Raw genomic sequence first — 19557 nt, forward strand, 5'->3', positions numbered from 1 at the left:
TTAAACAAATGACAAATAATTATGTTATTTTAACACCCATATTTAATATTTTCCAACAATTATTCATACGTGGCAAAATTTGACTGTCCATTTGCTGGAAAACCTTATCTAAAATAACATTTCTACTTAATAATGAAATTGAAACAAATCAAAATATGATCATCAAAATGTAAAAAAATGATAGTTTGAGTATCCTCAAGACCAATTAGCTCATATACACATCTAAATTAGTTATAAAATTATTAATAATAATTGCAATCAGTTATGAAGTTACAAATTTGTCATTCTATATAGTATTTTATATTAGAGTTAGAGTTTAAAATACGTGCTATAATTAATATTTTACTATTTATATGCTAAAAATAACATAAACTGTAATACATGCAGTGCTCTAACATATTCAATAATAATAGTTTTCACCACCACTTTAAAGTTCTTCAAACAAAATAAACTATTTAAACTTGAGAAAATAATTTAGACTGTGAAAGAAAAGTTATGGGTCCAATTAGTTGCAATTAATTATTTGAATTAATCTTTATATATATCCACATGTTGTATAAAGAGAAAAAAGTTCTCCATATATTTGAAACGACAAGACTCACCAATCTCTAAGTAAGTACACGCTAGCAACATCATCAGATTTAAATTATTTTATATAATTCCAAAAGAACCCAACATCATTGCAGTTACACACAGAAGAATCATTTAAGTTCTTTAATAAGAAAAAATGAGGTGTAATTTGTTTCTATCTTCTTTTATAAAATAGAGTAGATTACATACAATTAGAGATAACCATCCATATAAAGTATTAAGTTTTTTTTAATATCCATGTGACACATGCAGTATTTTATAATTGTTCAATTAAGTAAATATAAAGGAGGTGACATCCCAAGAATTATTTAATTAGGTAAGGAAATATAAATTAGAAAATTGACCTATATGTGGTACTTCTGTCCACAATTAAAATTGTTCAATTACATCTTTTGATATTGTATTTCCAAAACGCGTCGGATAAAATACAGTATATAATTAAAAATAAAATAATTTAAATATTCTAAATTTAATCATATTAACAGATATATCTTAAAAAAAATTGTTATATGTTATTTTGACAAGTTAAATAATAAAATAACCATAAAATGTAAACATATATTGACATAAAAATATTTTAAAAATAATTTAAGAATAAATGATTATTTTTAATTTATTTTAATCTAAAACTTATAAATTAAATTGTTAAAATATTTTAAATCTAATTTATGATTCTTGTTCGTAAATTCAAGTATCGAGAAGATTTTTATTCAGTTGTTTAATTTACCAGACAGCGGTCACAATCACAGATGAAAGAAATCAATAAACAATTTGAAAAAAACTCCACGTGAGAAAATGAAAGATTCGAAAACAGAAGAAAACCCTAGCTAAGAGAAACAATGCAACTTCAAAGAAACACCCTTGTTCCATAAACCTTCTTTATCAACTCACCTATATATACAGACACACACCGTACAGTCAACAATCTAAAAATTTCAAACACAAACATGTTGGGAGGAAAAAGTAGCTTAAATTATGATGATGATGATGATTTCACTTTCTTAGAGTCGATTCAGAATCTTATTAAGCTCGAGGATGATTTTCAAACCCTAATTACTAGTATTAATCCGCTCGAACAGGACGCGAGTTTCCTCACGACTGATCATCATACTCGTTCATCCTTCAAAATCAACGATTTAGATGATATGAGTATCACTGCTCTAGTAGATGAAGGAAATTTCGACTGGGTTAATCCGTCAAAGCAGCTCGATTCGACGATCGTCAAGGCAGAGGTTATTGATAGTAATGATCCTGAACCTGTAGCCTCTGGTTCAAATGCTGATAAGAACAAGGCGCCGGCGGGAGGATGGCAGTTTAGAGGGGTGAGGAGGCGGCCGTGGGGGAAGTTTGCGGCGGAGATTAGAGATCCGAAGAGGAATGGAGCTAGAGTGTGGCTTGGAACTTATGAGACGCCTGAGGATGCTGCTCTAGCTTATGACCAAGCTGCTTTTAAGATGCGTGGCTGTAAAGCTAAGCTTAATTTTCCTCATCTCATCGGTTCTCGAGATTATCAACCTCCGGTTAGAGTTAGCCCTAAGCGGCGTGTTATGTCCGATGTTGCAATTTGGGTGAACAGTGATTCTTCTAAGAGGAGAAGATGACGGTGGCGAAATTTCATGTATATTCTCACAGTTCACAACAAGTTATAATTCCGAAAATTCAGAGAATGGGTGGGTAGATTAGAGGCTTAGAGCTACCTAAAACCGTGATTAATAAGTTATGTTAAATAAATTCCAATTTTTGTAGGAATTCATTTGAAATTTCTTATGTTTGATTTGCTATGGAAATTTATTTTAAAATTTAAGGGAATTTGTAAAAAGTACTCTATTTTAAAAAAAAAATTGTAAAAACTACTCCAGTTTTGAATTTTTTTTTTCTATTTTATTCTTTTTACTCTATAAATTTATGAAAATACTATGTTTTCTAAGAAACGGTTGCAAAATATAATTCTATAAATCATTTTTGAAACTTTTTAAAACTATTTAAAAAATAATTTTTTAAAAATGGTTGCAAATTGTGTTTTTATAAACCGTTACTACAACCCTTTTAAAAACAGTTTCTAAAAAATAATTGCAAATTATGTTTTTAGAAACCATTTGAAACTGTGACGCGCTAGAGTATAATTGAAAACTTGCAGTTTTGGGTTAAGTTTTTCAAATATTTTTTTAATATGCTAAGTCCATTAAATTAGTTATTTTTATTTTTAATTGTAATAAAATTAATCAAATTTATAAATAAATTCTAAGCGGTGAAATATATTTTTATTATAATAATGAAAAATATTTTTAATACTTTTATTAGAGAGAGAAAATTCATATATTTTTTAGAGAGAGAGAGAGAAATTGCATATATTCTATAATTTAACTTTAAAAGGGAAAAATCCATAAATTTTAGAGATATTCAATTTTTTTAGAAAGAATTTCAAAAGAAACAATTTAAAAAACTTTAGAAAAATAATTAGATAAAAGAGATAAAAATTAAAAAATTTAGAAATAAAGGATTTTATAGAGAAAAAAATGTGTTAATGTTTAAAAATAAATTTATAAATTTTAGAAAACAAATTCATAAATTTTAGAAAAGGACTATTTGATAGAAAAAAAAAACCCATAAACTTTAAAAAGAGCAGAACTTAGAAGAAAAAAAGACATAAAATTCTAGAAAGCAAATTCATAAAATTAAAGAGCGAAAAAGAAAAATCATAAATTTTAGAGATACAAATTTATGTAAAACAAATAATTAATTTTAGAGAAAAATTAGATATTTAAAATTATTTAAACAATAATTGATAAGTTTAATCGATAATTTTTTTTAAAAGTAAAATATTTAATTAGATTTAAAACTACACCTAACATAATGTTCAATTCATTTTATCTCATTTAAAGTAAATTTTATACGTAGTTTTTGTGATAATAGATATAAGAATTCATTCTAAATAAATTCTGAATAAAATTCATGTTAAGAATGATGTCTAGAATTGATTTGAAACTCTATTTTAAAGTATTTGACATTAAGATAAGTTTGTTGTTATTGGTCGTATAATCCAATTATAGGACCAAATCACAATTCTATATAGACAATTTTTATGCAATATATGTATACTCATGTTAAATGACTAGAGGAGAATGATATGGTATATCTAAGTTTTCTTTTCGTTTAATAGTGTAAAATGTCACGAAATTTGACGTGTTTTATAAATTTAATATAAATTTTTAATATTAGTAAATTAATACACTAATTTTTAATTTTTTTTCAATTATAACACCGAGCAATTTTCCATTAGAAAAATGTTGATGTGAACGCCAGAACAGTGGTTATTTAAGTGTACACATCAGCATTTTTCTGATAAAAAATTGTTCGGTGTCTAATATTATAAAAAATTGATAGTTCATGTATTAGTTTGCCAAAGATAAAAAAATTCGCATAAAATTTACAAAACAATTACAAAACACGCTAAAATTCATGATTTTTATGCTATTCAACCTTTTTTTAACTTTTTGGGGTTGGGGTTATTTTTTATATAAAGTTAAAAATAGAAAAATATCTTTTAAAAAATTCATCTTTAAGTTTCTTTTTCAGTTACACCCTAAATTTGTAGAATTGTCAGTTTTATGTGATAAATTACGCTCCGAGCTATCTCTCCCAACTTGGAAAAGAAGAGCAAACAGAGGTCAGATAGAACACCGGTGGGGTTCACTGATTGTCCGCTCCGACGCTCAAGTCAATATGAGTGGGGGAGAGAGAAGAGAAAAAAGAAATGTTTAAGTGTGAGAATAGAGTCGTACCTTAGAGTTTGCACATAAGGTGTTTTATATAGTCACTCGTGCAAACTTTCTCCTCTACTCTCTCTCTCTATACCTCACATTTCTGTTTGACTTAGGTGGCCAGTTCGGTTACACCTCGATTAGTGTGTCAGGTGCGAACCGCGCGGGAAACATCCTCGTGTGTCAGCAAATCTGGTCCCCTCAAGATCATCTCTCACGTGTGATGACAATTATCTGATACTTCGGGGTGAGCGGGCAACAGACACCCTTGCATGAATTCTAGGTTGATCGGTGGATCTAGAGGTTCGGAGCTGGTGCTCACCCGAGGTACTGATCTTCTGAGTTGCACTCATACCGAGGTAAGCTATCATCGAGATCTAGAGCTATGGACTATTCTCCTAGCAGGGTAATCATCGCTCCGAGCTATTCTGAGAAGCGTGTTTTAGGTTGTTCGTATGTCGATACCTTTTTGGGTTACCCTGTATCTCAACTAGTCTGCGCTTGACTTAGATCCTATCGAGGTTGCTTCGCCCCTATTATATGTTATCTCTATATTATCATTACGCAATCAACACCTTTCACTTTTAATTGTACTAATAAATTTTAATTTGTGACGATTTTTTTATTTAAGGGATGAAATTATTCAAAAAAATTAAATCTTATAGTAAAGTTATATTCTTTTCCATTCACAAAAATTTAAATAAGTCCTTCATTTTTAGAATCTAATTTAAAATCTTAATTAATTATTAGACCTAAATAATATTATTAGATATATAATTAATTGTTTAAATTTATTAAAAAAATAAATTAATTGAAACTGTCAAGGCAAAAGGAGATGAAAGCGACTCCTACCTTGTGTCAATGGCTCTTCATCCCAACATTTCAGCCGTTGTCCTTCTCTCATCTTCCTGTCTCTCATCGGGTTCATCTTGAGAAAGACGAGCCGCGGGTCGAAGGACAGTGGCAGAATTGGAGGCGTTGAAATGTCGGAATAAATATGATAAATTTATATCAAATAAAAAAAGTTATTATTATTTTATTAATTATTTTTTTGAATTTGTAGAAAAGAAGGATTTTTTATTCTATTAATAATATTAAACACTAACTAGAATACATGATAAAGACAAAGAGTTAATTTAAATCAAATTTTAATTTTTAGAGTCACCTGACGGCCAGCAAGTTCTCAATTCAACCAATTTTATCCGGCCTGCCCTGTTTTTTGATCACCGTTGTCCACGGCAAAACTCGATCAAATTCAGAGTGGTTAACCATATGAGTTTCACTCGTGTTAAAGGCTGAGCTGATGATAAAAGGAGGTAAAAACAGCGGAGATTTCAATTCAGTTTACGGTCTTCACTTTTGCATAAAGAGATTTAATGGGTTGACAAGAGACCTACAAATATTGGCATTCAAGAGAATTCGTTTGACTTATAAAATAGTATACTACAAAAATCGGAAACTAGCAAATTCAGTATTTGGAGTTAAAATGCCGGCCGGCAAAGTATTAGAAAAATCACATCCATTACAACAAATGCAGGAAATGAGGGATCAGGATACCAAGTCTCAAAGAGTTTATCATACTAAATGTAAAAGATTTCAAAATACCAACAGCATCAGAAATACAGCGACATCACAAATACGGCCTCAAATATTACTTTCTACGAGAAAACAGAGATGTTAATGTTCTTCACAAGAAAAACTAAAATACATCATACCCTAGGCTTTTTTTCTTTCGGTCCCAAATTGCATGGGAAGGAATATAGGTGACTCTGAGTAAAAATTTCAGCCGCACCACCAACTACGGTCCCATTCTTACTCGATCTGAATAACAGTAGGTTCAACAAAAGGTAAACACGTTTCAAATATCAATCTAAATTGACAATGACAAGTGAATCAATCTCCTCATGAGTAGAAATCATTTGTTGCTGCAATGCCATCCGTGAAATTCCGGCGTGTGGCCTAGAAACCCATTCATATGAGTTTCTTCATCTACCTATAACTTTCAAGATATCGGGTGCCGCCTCCTGCATTTTTTTCAAACTCTCCATCAAGCAATAAAATAATGACACTCACAGTACAACTGGGGATTTGTATCATTAGTATATAATACCTTTTTGGTCGGCTACGGTCTTCTTCGTAGTCCATCACTCCACCAGATTCAGAGCAGATCTCCTCGTGCCCTCTGTAGTCAGCGTCGGCCTGCTTACAGTGTGTAACTTCTGCCACAGCGTAAGTAAGACACATCGACAAACATACTCCATAAACTGATATAAAGTCACTCATCTACTAATAACTATCACAAGATTTGAATTGCCCATACTCCAGAATTTATCCTTTCATATAAATGCCGGTTTACATCATCCTATTAACTAGTCTTCCTGGTTATATATTATCATTAGTTATTACATGGCATGCGAATAGAGGAAGAAAACTACTCACTATGTGCCCAATACATGCCTCACCCTACCCGCAAAAAACAAATTTCTCTGAGCAAGAAATGTGGAGTATAATAGACCTGATTCAGGATACAATGATTTGAAGCATAAAACTGGAATCAACTGACCTTGAGGGAGAGGGTTTTCTTTACGTCATCAATCCTATCTTCCACATCCTTTTGGTGTTTCTTGTCCGATTCGCTCATAGAATCAGCCCATTTTATCTTCTCTTGGATTGAGACGAGTAGATTCTCTGATGTAGACAACCTATACATCCAGGTATTAAATTAGATAAATGCTGTCACCAAAAAGTTTAATAACAAAAACTCATGATACATTGAAAATATATTTCATTTTTTCTTACAAAAAATAGAAAAACAAACAGGTAGCAAAGTAGAACTATGGTAGAATACAACAACGTACTAGACCACAACGGGCGCTTCTGAGCTTTATTTTTCAAAGAAGAAAAAAACTAATAATTGCTGTAGAGAAAAATAACTAGCCCAAAGACTCCAAAGAAGTTAGTATGCTATTGTAACATTCCTCAACATGCTCAATTACTGAAGGTGAAATGCGCAATTAAAGTTTCCAAGGCAGGTTTTAATACATGGCAGCAGGGACCAAGATATTCCCATGTTCAGCAACAAAAACAGTTCTTGCAACAAGATGAATAGCACCAAGGTAAGAGAAGATATAGAATTATTCATGAACCAAAAGAATTACCAGTTTGATAGAGTTTGTAACATATTCCCTAGCTGTCCAGGTCTAAGATCCCTCCCTGCTGCAAACTGGACCTGTATTTTCCAAAATTCTAAAAAGTTTCAATATGCTTAATAGGGAACGAGGAGAAATAAAGACAGAAATGGCTCAAAGGCAAAGTATTGAAGAATTCACGAACCTCAAAACACCTTCGCAACTGATCCAACTTTCCTCTAACTATTCCCTAAAATAACAAGGGTAAAAGAAAAACATCAGGGCAGTCTTCCTTCAAAAACTTCTTAATGGACCAAATATAATGTCAAAACTCCTAAACTCAACACCAGATCTCTATCTTCAATTCACCCCACAAAAAAAGACGAAAAACACCAGATCTCTACCTATGAAAATGACCTCAAAAAACGTGAAAACTAAATTTCATAAGAATTATATGAAAAAGAAGTCAGCTGATGAATAAAAATCTTAATCTATTTCACTTGCAAGATCAACACACTAAGAGTCTTTTCCTTCCAGAAAGAAAAAGCACGCAATCATAAGATGGGCAATTAAATGCAGAAGGAAGAAACATACTGCATACATGCACTCGTTGATTAGAAAATCCTCAAGCTCACGAACATTTGTGACATCTAGCTCTTGCATTAGTTGATCATAGGGTAGTACCTGGTTAAGACAAACAACAGAACAAGTTTAAAGGACATCTAAGTTATATTATCATAATTCTGAGTAAAGCATGAAAGAGATAGATTCAAAGTAATCAATTTTAGCTTTCCAATTTGCTTTTAACTGATGAGACTTGTAAAGTCCTGTCATTTAAGTTAGATGCAAAGTTTCTTGATCATCATATTATTGCACAGTACTTATGGACGGGTAAATCCACTGCTCAGGTAGATAAATTCAATGCTGTAGGAAAGGGCTCACAATCAAAAGATATATACCTTGTTTGTTTCTGCAAGTGTTAGGACAGTGAGTTGTTTGAGCTTGAGGACTTGATCAGAAACCAATTCTGGAAGCTGACCAGTAATATCTGTAAAGAATTGAGTGTAATATGAAATTTCAATACAATGTCTCAAAAGTAAAGTCAAGAACCATAATCAGCAGTGAGAAAATTGTTCTTCATCCAATACAACTAAACAAAAGAGTAATCTCCTGGAAAATGGAAGCAATACGAAATAAATAATTGCACACATCAATGCCACCAACTATTAACCAAATTTTTCCTCTATGGAATTCCTTGTATGAAATTTATCTCTTCATTTTCCTTTCTACCAACCAACTTTCCTTCTTAAGCGTGCTTGACTTATTCCTTTCTACCAACCAACTTTCCTTCTTAAGCGTGCTTGACTTACATTAAATTTGGTCTTCTGCCGGTTTTGAAAAAAAAATTAGAAAACCAGCCAGATAACCCCAAAAATTCCCTAAGTTTCACATCATGATCTCTCAAATGCAAGAAATAAAAGTAGTACTTCATAACATTAGTTGCAAAAGTTTCGTTCCTCCGCAAGCATCTCACAAGCAAGCTTATAGATAGTAGATACTATACAATTTGCAAGACACAATTATAAACCAGCATGATTGTCGAGTTTAACAAGAGCAGAGCCTATGGAGTACCGAAAGAAGAAAGAAAAATAGGGAATATAGGAAGCAGATGATGCAAAGAAAGAAACATATGAAAAACGAAATAGCAATTTGATCTCGACAAAACACAACTGGCTATGCGGAAAGCAAGATAGATGGACAAAATGTTAAATTATTAGTTTCTCCAATTGATACACATTCATCATAATGCACATTTTAAGATTAAACCATTGCCTCTAAACAGAAAGAAGTCATCTAATCGCAACAAGGTGACGACAATGAAACTGCGCAACGACTGCAAAATCCTAATCTTAAAGTAAGTGAGAAAATATTGAGCTCCTCAAATTGGAAACCTCTAACACAACCCAAAAACAAAGTCATATGGTAGAACAAAATTGCGCATCAGATAAAAAGTTTTCTCGAAGCTAATTAAAGTAAACTTACCCTTGTAGTCAGTCCATGTGCCGTGTGCAAACAACCGAAGTAGACCAAGGTAAACTGAATTTTCAGTTCCTTCAAGCTGTAAACAAAAACAAAAACATTACACAAAATATCTTCAACTCGAAATGATAGAGACACTAAAAAGGAAAAAAAATACTGACGTCAGCAACGGTCGGCACGGCGAGAATCTCGGAGAAAGCGAACAGTGAGGGGTGAGAAGTGGCTTCGACGATAAGTGGACCAAGTGCTGAGGCTGTAAGAGCAGAGGCTTGCTTGACGAAGTGATCGATTAGTTCCGCTTGTTTTTGTTCTATTTCCATAACTTCAAAACTTGTTAAATAATTAAGTTAGACCCACCAAAATCAGACAATGAAACGATAAATTGAAGCGGTTAATGGTAATTAAGGCCTTCGGAAATCAATTGTAAGGATTTGAATTGAAATGTGTGGATCGGGAAAGCTGAGGTTTTAGGGTTCTTGGTAAGTTTGGAGATGAGATTTGTGAACTTAGCAATCAGATTGTGTAATAGGAAAGAAGATGAGTTTGTTTGTCCGACAGATGCCTGGTTTTTCTTTTATGTATAGCTTGCTTGCTTACTTGTGACGTGTTTATCTTTTGTCAGGGTCCAGGGAGGAAATAAAATGGAAAATGATTTTACTTTTGGCAGAATATACAAATGCACCCTCTAAATTTTAATACAAAAATATTTTTATCCTTAAATTCTAATTCTTTTCGACTGAGTCTTCAAAATAAATTGTTCCCCAACGGAAAATAAACAACATTAGTCTGCAAAAATATTTTTTACTGAATTTCAATTTTAAGGTCAAGCTGTAGTGAATTAAAATTTGAACAAAAGATCAGTCACCCCTTCAACTTAGTACAAAATATCAAAAAATTATACTTAAAAAATCTGTCAAAAAATTTAATATTTAGCCACTTCATATTAGTGTCATTCCTTTATAAAAGAATATTTTACACACTAAAAAAAAGAGGAAATATCTAATTATAAATCTTTTAATTAAAATTCTAAGCCTAATTAACTTTCTAATTAGCTTTAATTGTTGATGGTGACGGCGGAAAAAGAGGGAAAAATAGTTAAAATATAAAAAATTTAAATGTTTATTTTAAAATTTATATGATTTTAGACTTTAAATATATAAGAGTTATAATTAAAATTTTAAGAACCATTACATATCGAGTACTAAAGATTTTTCTAAAAGAAATTCCAACTACGTGTATTTCACGTATAGTTATGCAATTGGGAGGAGGATTCCATTTGAAAATTCAAAGTATTGTGTTCTTTATCAATCTTTTTGAGAATAATGTTCTTGATATCTTGTGCTAAGTTGAGGGGTTGAATTGATGTTTTGTTCAATTATGTAGAGTGTTTATCCTTGAAGAGTAATTATACTGTATTTATTTGCACTTTTTGCCCAAATTGAATTAACCAATTAGTCCCCCCTCCCCGATTATCAGAAAAAAGTTAACCAATTAGAATCTGTAATCACCAGCTTCGGTGTTTTTCTCCCGACTTTTCATCGGAATAAATATACTTCCGTTCGCTTCGGAGGCTATTCTGTCTTCCGTAAAGCACAATGGCAAAGCCCATGGCCGATACTCACAGCAACAGAGCAGCAGTTCAAGCTACAAACGACGACGCTTCAGCCAGTAAATTGTGCGTTACATTTCATTTCTATCATTCTCTTATTTTAGTTTCTATATGTTCATCTATTCAATTAGTTAATTCTCAATATTATTTTGCTTGCTGCGTGTGTTAGTTGCCAAATTTCTCAAAAATTGAGAAGAAAAAAAATTAAGTTATTATGTTTAATTTTTAAGCTATGAGACGACTATCAGAACATAAAATTATATCTGTGATTTGATTATTTATTTTAATGCGTGTGTATATTTAGGTCCTGTGTTAAAAAGGGATACATGAAGGATGACTATGTTCATTTATTCGTGAGAAGACCTGTGAGGAGATCGCCGATAATCAACCGCGGTATGATTATTAATTGAGTAGTCTTATTTACGTTTTTGACATTACAGGACTTACTTATTCTCAGTATTTAGTGCTGGCTTAATTATATGTTTTTGCTTGATTTTATAATTAAGGCTATTTTGCTCGTTGGGCGGCTCTTCGCAAGCTTATGAATCAGTTTCTTGATTGTAAAACGGATGGTGAAGATAACGGGCGTACAAAGAAGCAGATACTGTCGATTGGAGCTGGGTTTGATACAACTTACTTTCAGTTACAGGTGCAACAGTTCATTTCATGACTTTTCGATAAATTGATATAACGCATAATTTAGCAAAAATTGATATACCGCATAATTTATATTAACTTTTGATGTTGGCGAGCTTATCGGTAGTTGCTACATTTTCTATTACAGGATGAGGGAAAAGCACCATCTCTATATGTGGAGCTGGATTTCAAGGAGGTTTGAGATTCAATCACTTATAATTATATCATATGGGTTTGGCTGGCAGTTCTTTGCTCTTCACATACATGAACTATTTGTTAGGTAACTAGTAAAAAGGCAGCAATTATTGAATCCAGTCAATTGAGAGGCAAACTTGGTGCTTCAGCATCAATCTCGCAAGGTCAGTTTCTAGATATTTTTGATGACATGGAATCTTGAGTTAGGATAGTTACAGTTCCTATTTTGGTTCGTGAAAGAAATGGATGTTTGTGGTTTATAGATTGTAAGCTGATCTTACATGCTTCACGTTTAATTTCTGGTTTGCTATATTCAACCTCTTTTGTTTTACAGAGAAAGGAGAAGTTCACAGTGATCACTACAAGCTACTGCCAGTTGATTTGCGTGATATCCAAAAACTAGATGAGATCATAGCTTTGGCTAATATTGATCCCAGGTATGTGTGCAGCGTTTTTTGCACTGTTATTTATCAAAAAAAACTACATGAGATTGTAGATTTGGTTAATAAGGTCCCCATGTATGTGTGCAGCTTCAGTTTTATTTAAATGTTAATGATCAAATTGCATTAGTTCAATAGTTTAGTATTTTTAGATCATGTTGATTACCTAAGTAGTTGCTCTATCTAGTGGTCAATTTGTTTCTGTTTACTTCTATCCGTGATCTCTTGAGTGCATCTTGTCAAAAAGAATCTATCCATGCTAATAGTTTTTGAGCCCTATCTCTTTTTGCTCTGAACTTTACTCTTGGTTTTTCTGTCACTGTTCATTGTTTCATCAATCTGCTGAAACTTTACAATTCTTACTAAATCAAATAACTCTTTCTGAATACTAATATAGTTGTTGCTGATTTCAGTCTGGTAATGTAGTTCATGATGTAGGGAATTTTAATTGCTTTATTCTTATACTTTTATCAGCTTGCCAACATTTATAATTGCAGAGTGCGTCTTGATATACTTAGATCCAGAATCAACTCGTGCTATAGTTGGTTGGACATCAAGGACATTTTCAACTGCTTTATTTTTCTTATATGAACAGGTTAGAGGCATTTTCAGGCCCATTTTACAAGCTTGAATACAGTATAAATACCATTTTTTAATGTGGCTCCTAGCTTCTTTGGTTTACCATTTTGTTTTTTAATTTTGCATGCTCGTTTTATATGATAAACAAGGTCACTTACATTTCTTACCGATGGTAACAGATCCATCCCGATGATGCTTTTGGGCAACAAATGATTAGGAATTTGGAGGTTTGAATTTTACTTCATTATATTGCTGTTATATTAGTTGAATCAATTCTTTTAGTTAATTTACCAGCTTTTCTTTTTGATTCAGAACTTGGGTCATTTTTGCATTGAGATTTTTGATATTGAAGCAAATAGATCCAAAACTAGAAAATTGAATCAAATGGTAAACCTATTTGTTATTTCTAACCCTATTCTAAAAATTATCTGGGAACTATTGGGAAGTATCCTGACTTTTTTCTTAAATTCCTTTTGGAAGTTGAAAATTAAAGAATCCTGCATGCTGTTACTCTTCCCTTCTTCTCTTAAGGATACTGCAGAGAGATTAAGTTAGACTGCCAAGCAAAGTAAATGAAGCGTAAACTTTTTCGGGCATCACTTGAGCATTTTCAATTATTGATTATGAGGCAGTTATCAGTGTTTTCATGTTAATCGCAATAGTTTGAAGAATTCCCTAAATATCTTGAATGAAAGAAGACATGCTTTATTATTAACTTCCACATGTTGTTGTGCTCTTATGAGTTATGATAGTAATCTTTTTATTCATTTGGTCCTTAGAGTCGTGGCTGTGCACTACTTGGGATTTATGCGACACCTACTTTACTTGCAAAGGAAAAACTTTTCCTAGATCAAGGATGGCAGGTATACCTTGTAGCCAGTTTTTCTTGTAAATGGTCGAACTTCACTTCCTTGTTTTGATAGGAAAAAAGATTTGTGACATTGTTTATGCGCAAGTGGTAAATTAATAGCAATGAGCAAGAAAAGTTATCGTGAATGATCGCTTAAATGGTGGATTGGCTATTGCAAGAACTGGAACCTAAAAATGTCATTAGGCAATTAGTATAAAGATAAATACATAAGCTCTTTCTATCAAAACTGATTTAGGTATTTTTAAAGTTACCTAAATGTTATTGTTCTCAATTCATTTTTTTGTTTTACCTTTAACTCTTTATTCTTCTCTTGCACACATCTGAGATGTTAGAGGGCTGTTGCTTGGGACATGCTGAGAGTTTATACCGATTTTATTGAAGCTCAAGAAAGGCGCAGGTATTTGCTCTAATTCATATTGGACAACCAGAAAACCTCATCATCAGATCTGCTGTTTTATTTTTCAAACAATTAATTACATACTTCAGAATTGCTTTAGAAAAAGAACAGTTTTGCATTCAATCCTTCTCAATTCTTATGGTTTTGCTTGGGAATAAGACTACTCATTGCTCAATTGATTTACTGTAGAATAGATGCTTGAGATTGCATCTTCCAAATCTCATTATATGGCTAGTTAAATGAATCTAATAGCATTGGTTGTTAGCTGTTAATGAAACCAGTAGCAGTGTCTGATTCAACGTCTTTGCCTATTTCTGGCAATAAAAGGAGTTGTATGATTATACTTACGCATCCGTGAAAAGATGTATAGCTGTCTGTTTGAAAAGTGTTTGAAAAATAGCAGCTTAAGTAGTTCATATGTTAAAACAACAACAAAGGTTCTTTTCGCCCTTCCGACTTGGTACAAAAGATCAAAAGAATCAAAGTTCATGGTTTTCAAAAGGCACCCACAACTTGTAGAACTTTTTATCGTTTTACACTTCTGACCAGCAAGAATAATGTCGGATTAGAGTGTAATGTAAACTGACCCAAGATTGACAAGCTGTGGGTTTTCTTGTTCAAACCCACAAATTTGGACTCTTTTGATCTTCCCTCCCAAGTTGGAGGGGCGAAATGGACCTTTATTGGTTAAAACAAGGAGAAAGTTGATGTGACTAGCTAATTACTTAGACTAAATGTGCAATTTCTGGATTCAGATACTTCTTTTTCTGAAAGGAGGAATCCTCAATGTCTCGTCTTTTCAAGATTTTGACGTGTTGATTATAGAATATACAAAAGAAAATTCTCTCCCTGTTGGCTGTTATCTCCTCCCTTTTTTTGCTGGATTAATCTTTATCTATTCTGTTCTGTACTGTGAAGCTTTCATTTCCCTTACTTTTTTTCCCTTTGCCTTTAACTTTATAATACTCATGGGAATTTTCTGGTCATTAGGATCGAAAGGCTGGAACTATTTGATGAGTTTGAAGAGTGGCATATGATGCAGGCAAGCATTTGCTCATTCCTATTGTAAAAGAAAGTATAAAGTGCAATAGATTCTTAATCATCATGACAATACTTGATTTCAACGTGTGGGCCTAGACCAAATATGATTTTCTGCTCCATGCATTAAATAAAAAAGGGCATCAGTCAAGTGGTAATTCATCTTAAATGGCCATAAACTGCAATGAACATTCTGTTTTTTTTGCTGATGTTGCTGTGTTATCTATTGCTGTTTTTCAGGAGCACTACTGCGTGACTTGTGCAATAAACGACGCCATGGTATGTAATACACGATCGTCCTTTGCAATTTGCAAAATAATGATATAATAAAACTTCACAGTAGACTAGTAATTTTTGTTTTGAATGATAGCTAATTAATATCCATGCTCATTATCATTTTCATGTGAAGTTTCTATTCATCCTGAAGGCATATGTTATTGTCTGAATCATGTCAAACAGTAGAAAAGTGCCCCAATCTTTCTCCTTTTTCTTTTTTTGATGATGACATGAGGAGAATTATACATCACTTTATTGATGCATATTATTATTGTTTGATACCCAAAGGATAACCTTTGTCAATCACCATTTTGATTACTTTCGACTATACAGGGGCTGTTTGTGAATTTCGGTTTTCCTACCCATCAGCAGGACGTGACGAGCAGCCCTTCCGGCCCGGCAGCATCTACATGAGGCCTAAAAACAAACCACCGGTCATGAATGCTCTTATCCAGTTTGGTGAAACAAATAGTATGAGAATAGCGCATTCGAACAGTACGGCCCAGTTAACCAGGTAAAAAAATGTCTCTCAACTCAACAGACACAGTTGGTTTTTAGCTATTAGTCTTCTTCTGTACATGGATTGATGACTTGTGTGGATAAATCTCTGTGCATTATTTGTCCGGCTCTAGAAGAGCACATCCTTTAATTTCTTCATGCTAGCTGTTTACCAAAACAATTGGTGGGTGGGTCCCTACAGCACCGCACTGTGTCATACAAATGGCTCTGGGGTCCATTGTCATGTGCAAATTATATGTGCATGGATGGTTTGCCTTTTCATTTTAATATACTTTTTAAAACTGATGATTTGCCTATTAATGTACTGTATTCTCACACTATTTTGCTTTTAATTTTCTCCTCCACTCATCTTTTTGCTCGTCTTTTCTTGTTCCTTTTTTCCCCCTAGATGGCCAAAATGTCTATGGAATAGCAATGTTGTAAAATTGTAAAATTCAATGTGAATTTGTGAATTTGTGACCATCGATGTGCTATCCTATGAACAGAACCCCAAATCTATAGGTTGTTTGATTAGAGTTCTAAGCTAGCGACTGCATAGAGTAGAAAAATGGAAGACTTTTCACATTAGTATAGAAACCAGGTGGTTTGAGCATGATGATGCTGTTAATATATTTTAATTTCTAGTGTACTTGGGATTAAACTAAAGATGGTAAGACGTTTGTTTTCCCTTTGAACAAAAGATCGTCGCCGTCTTTGAGCTTATGCATCGGGATCAATTAACTCATACTTAGTTATTTTTATAATTAAGCACAATATTTTCTATTTTAGATCAATTAGGAATAATATTATCTATTTTTAGTTTAATTAACTCCCAAATTGGGTCATTGTAGTTCACGAACTCGTTTATTTCGTATAATCTGAGAGTTAATCGACTTAAATATTGCGAGTGTTATTTTTAATTGATTCAAATGGGTCAAGTTGAGTTAATTGATCCTGACGCAGGTTCAAAAACCGCGATTCTCTTGCCCCCTTTCCTTTTTATATATATTTGTGGAAAATTTCTATGCTAGAAATGTTAAAAACTCAGGTGGCAAAACTAGATTCGTCTCGTCTATAGGTATTAGTTTTGTGTTTTGCTAGAGCCTAATTAGTAATTAGTGAAGATCTTGGAGCCAAAAGTAAAAAGTTGGGAGATTGTCTGAGGGCCCACGAATTAAGAAAAAGTAACAAATGTTTAATGATAAATTGCAAATGCTAAAAAAGAAGTGTACATTTAGATGTGGAGTGTGGAGCAATGGTCCACTTTGTTAAAGTTTTAACAAGAAAACAGTTGCTATCATTTTCTTTGGATTGGCGCCTACCATTTACTGTGTTTGTTTTGGATACTTCCTAACCTAAATTCAGGGAATTATATCAATTTATCATTTGCAGCTTTTAGCTGATCCTTCGTTTACAATATTTGTTTTCCAGTTCTTTGTTGTAAGATAAGTAATAGAGGTACGTGGTAATTTCTCTGCAACCTGGTCGTTTAGTACAAGCCCTTTTTTGTCGTTTTGGTCTCTTCCTTTTGGAAAATAGAACACACATGTGTGTTTTCATATTGAATCTTGTGTATATTTTGTTGGTCTAAATGCTGCTACATCCGTGCCAAAACAATTATCTGTTTCATCGTTTTCGCATATTTTTGAAATATATAATTGATATTCTAGATTTTATAAATTTACGACTAATTCACTTCCTTGATGCAATGACAATAAATAGCGGATCTCATATAAATGTAATATAAAAAGATTAATTTTAAAGATTGTAATTTATTAGAAATGGGTTTGAGACAAAAAGAAATAGAATATCAAATCCAAACTTCCTGTTTTGCAGCCAATTTTTTAATTTTATAGCAATTGTGTCTAAACTTGGATTTATGTAGAATAGTTATGTGGCAATACATCTAGATACCGTTCGGATAAGTTTAAAGTCACGTCAGACACAAAACATATAATACAAATTGAAATAGTAAGTGATAATTTTACAGAAACACAATTTGGGATAAAAATGTAATTAGTAAAAGATTTAGTTTAATCGATATTGAGTGCAAGGTTAGGATTGAAATAGTGTTCAGGCTAAAAAAGATTCAATAAACTTTCCCCACATGACGAGCCATGGTGGATTTGACCATTGTTTCTTTTGTGAGTTTGCGAAGCTTATCAAGTTTCAATCTTAACCTAATTCGAGGAAAGCAAGCTATTCTTAAGAAAGTGGCTAAAGAAAATAAAAGGTGGAGAATATCTTGAAAGGAACATTTGATTTTATGAAAGAATCCGATGCTCTAAAAAGGACCAAAACTCACAAAGCTAGGCTAACTCCAGATTGAAGTGAACAACTCTTTCTTTCACACGCCTAAATGTCAAAACAAAAAACAAAAGTAATAAAATGTAGATTCAAATTAGAGTCTAACTAAGTCGAGTTAACTTATGAGCTACTTGCACTTGCTTGACTGACTCAAAAAATATTCAAAATCATTTTAATTGATACATGTCAAGTTCAAATTCCAGCTACTCGAGTTGAGTTCGAGCATCGCAATTCTTTTGCCCGATAAATTCGCGAGCTTAATCGAACTTTAGTTAATCTATTTTTCACCCTTTACAGTTATATATGATTACAATACTACTTTAAAATGTAACTTTTAAATAGTTACGCAAATTATCAAGCCGAGTTCGAATCTCAATTATTTTATCAAATTCGAGCCGAATCTCCTAAAATAAAATTCGATCCAATTTGTGTCAAGCTTTAAATTATAGATTTGAGTTGAACTTGAGAGTAACTCAATTTAGTTATACTTCTAATTGGAATGGATGGTTTGGTGAGGAATAAATATGTATATTTTTCAAAAAGAAAGAATAAAAAAAATCAAAAATCAAAAAAAAAAAAAAAAAAAAACCTTTCGCCGTTTCTAAATCTCTACCTCTTTTTTTACCTCCAAAGAGAGTATTCTGCTTTATCTCTTGAAAGGATCCACTTATTGCGGAATATCTAAGCCTCTATGCTTTTCAATTGCTTTCTCCAAAGAAGTGAAATTACATGTTAAATTTAGCTTTACAATTCTCTTTTTGCTATTATTATATGGTTAAAGAAATAACATATTCACGAATTTTAATCAAAGTTTATAGACGGAAAGTTCATGGAATTGTCCAATTATTTGAGATTTCTAATTTACGTTTCTTCATTTCTTTGTTTTTACATGTCAATTATAGAAACAATTGTCAATTATAGAAACAATTAATACAAATTAGCTTTTGAAGATCAGATCACAAGCTATTCTTTAATAAATTTTTAATTTTTTTTTTTTTTTTGGTAAGCCCATCCGGTTTCCAAGGCTTCGCCCTGACTAATGCGGATCCGACCCGTGTCGCGCACCTGGCATGGTGGGGGAGTCTTCCAGTGGGAATTTTCTGCATTCACAAGGACTCGAACCCGAGACCTTGCTTAAGCGATACCAAGCCGCTGACACTTATTTGTAATCAAACTAAAAATAAATACAAC

At 32.5% G+C, this 19557-nt stretch overlaps 3 protein-coding genes across 5 annotated transcripts; 2 read left to right on the forward strand and 1 right to left on the reverse strand.

The window, feature by feature from the left end:
- The first annotated feature begins 1454 nt into the window (after nucleotides 1-1454).
- On the forward strand, nucleotides 1455-2449 carry LOC126688385 (ethylene-responsive transcription factor 13-like). Its single transcript, XM_050383057.2, has one exon. It carries the CDS (start codon nucleotides 1539-1541, stop codon nucleotides 2190-2192), a length of 654 nt encoding a protein of 217 aa, XP_050239014.1. The 5' UTR covers nucleotides 1455-1538; the 3' UTR covers nucleotides 2193-2449.
- Nucleotides 2450-5906: 3457 nt separating this feature from the next.
- On the reverse strand, nucleotides 5907-10134 carry LOC126653446 (COP9 signalosome complex subunit 7). Of its 3 annotated transcripts, none has more exons than XM_050347342.2 (9): nucleotides 9682-10134; nucleotides 9524-9599; nucleotides 8440-8528; nucleotides 8075-8164; nucleotides 7686-7730; nucleotides 7511-7581; nucleotides 6916-7054; nucleotides 6463-6568; nucleotides 5907-6376 (listed from the first exon to the last, which is right to left on the reverse strand). In XM_050347342.2, exons 1-8 carry the CDS (start codon nucleotides 9838-9840, stop codon nucleotides 6497-6499), a joined length of 741 nt encoding a protein of 246 aa, XP_050203299.1. In that variant the 5' UTR covers nucleotides 9841-10134; the 3' UTR covers nucleotides 5907-6376; nucleotides 6463-6496. The 3 variants fall into 3 exon arrangements, with proteins under 3 accessions (XP_050203299.1, XP_050203297.1, XP_050203298.1); XM_050347340.2 differs by having other exon boundaries at nucleotides 6463-6551; nucleotides 9682-10133; XM_050347341.2 differs by having other exon boundaries at nucleotides 6463-6571; nucleotides 9682-10132.
- Nucleotides 10135-10938: 804 nt separating this feature from the next.
- On the forward strand, nucleotides 10939-16438 carry LOC126654161 (leucine carboxyl methyltransferase 1 homolog). Its single transcript, XM_050348238.2, has 13 exons — nucleotides 10939-11195; nucleotides 11434-11522; nucleotides 11636-11778; nucleotides 11914-11961; nucleotides 12046-12124; nucleotides 12295-12397; nucleotides 12875-12995; nucleotides 13159-13206; nucleotides 13759-13842; nucleotides 14183-14247; nucleotides 15238-15289; nucleotides 15526-15564; nucleotides 15895-16438. Exons 1-13 carry the CDS (start codon nucleotides 11116-11118, stop codon nucleotides 15973-15975), a joined length of 1032 nt encoding a protein of 343 aa, XP_050204195.1. The 5' UTR covers nucleotides 10939-11115; the 3' UTR covers nucleotides 15976-16438.
- The last annotated feature ends 3119 nt before the right edge of the window (nucleotides 16439-19557 follow it).

The sequence above is a fragment of the Mercurialis annua genome, linkage group LG6 (assembly GCF_937616625.2).
Source record: "Mercurialis annua linkage group LG6, ddMerAnnu1.2, whole genome shotgun sequence".
Lineage (NCBI taxonomy): Eukaryota > Viridiplantae > Streptophyta > Magnoliopsida > Malpighiales > Euphorbiaceae > Mercurialis > Mercurialis annua.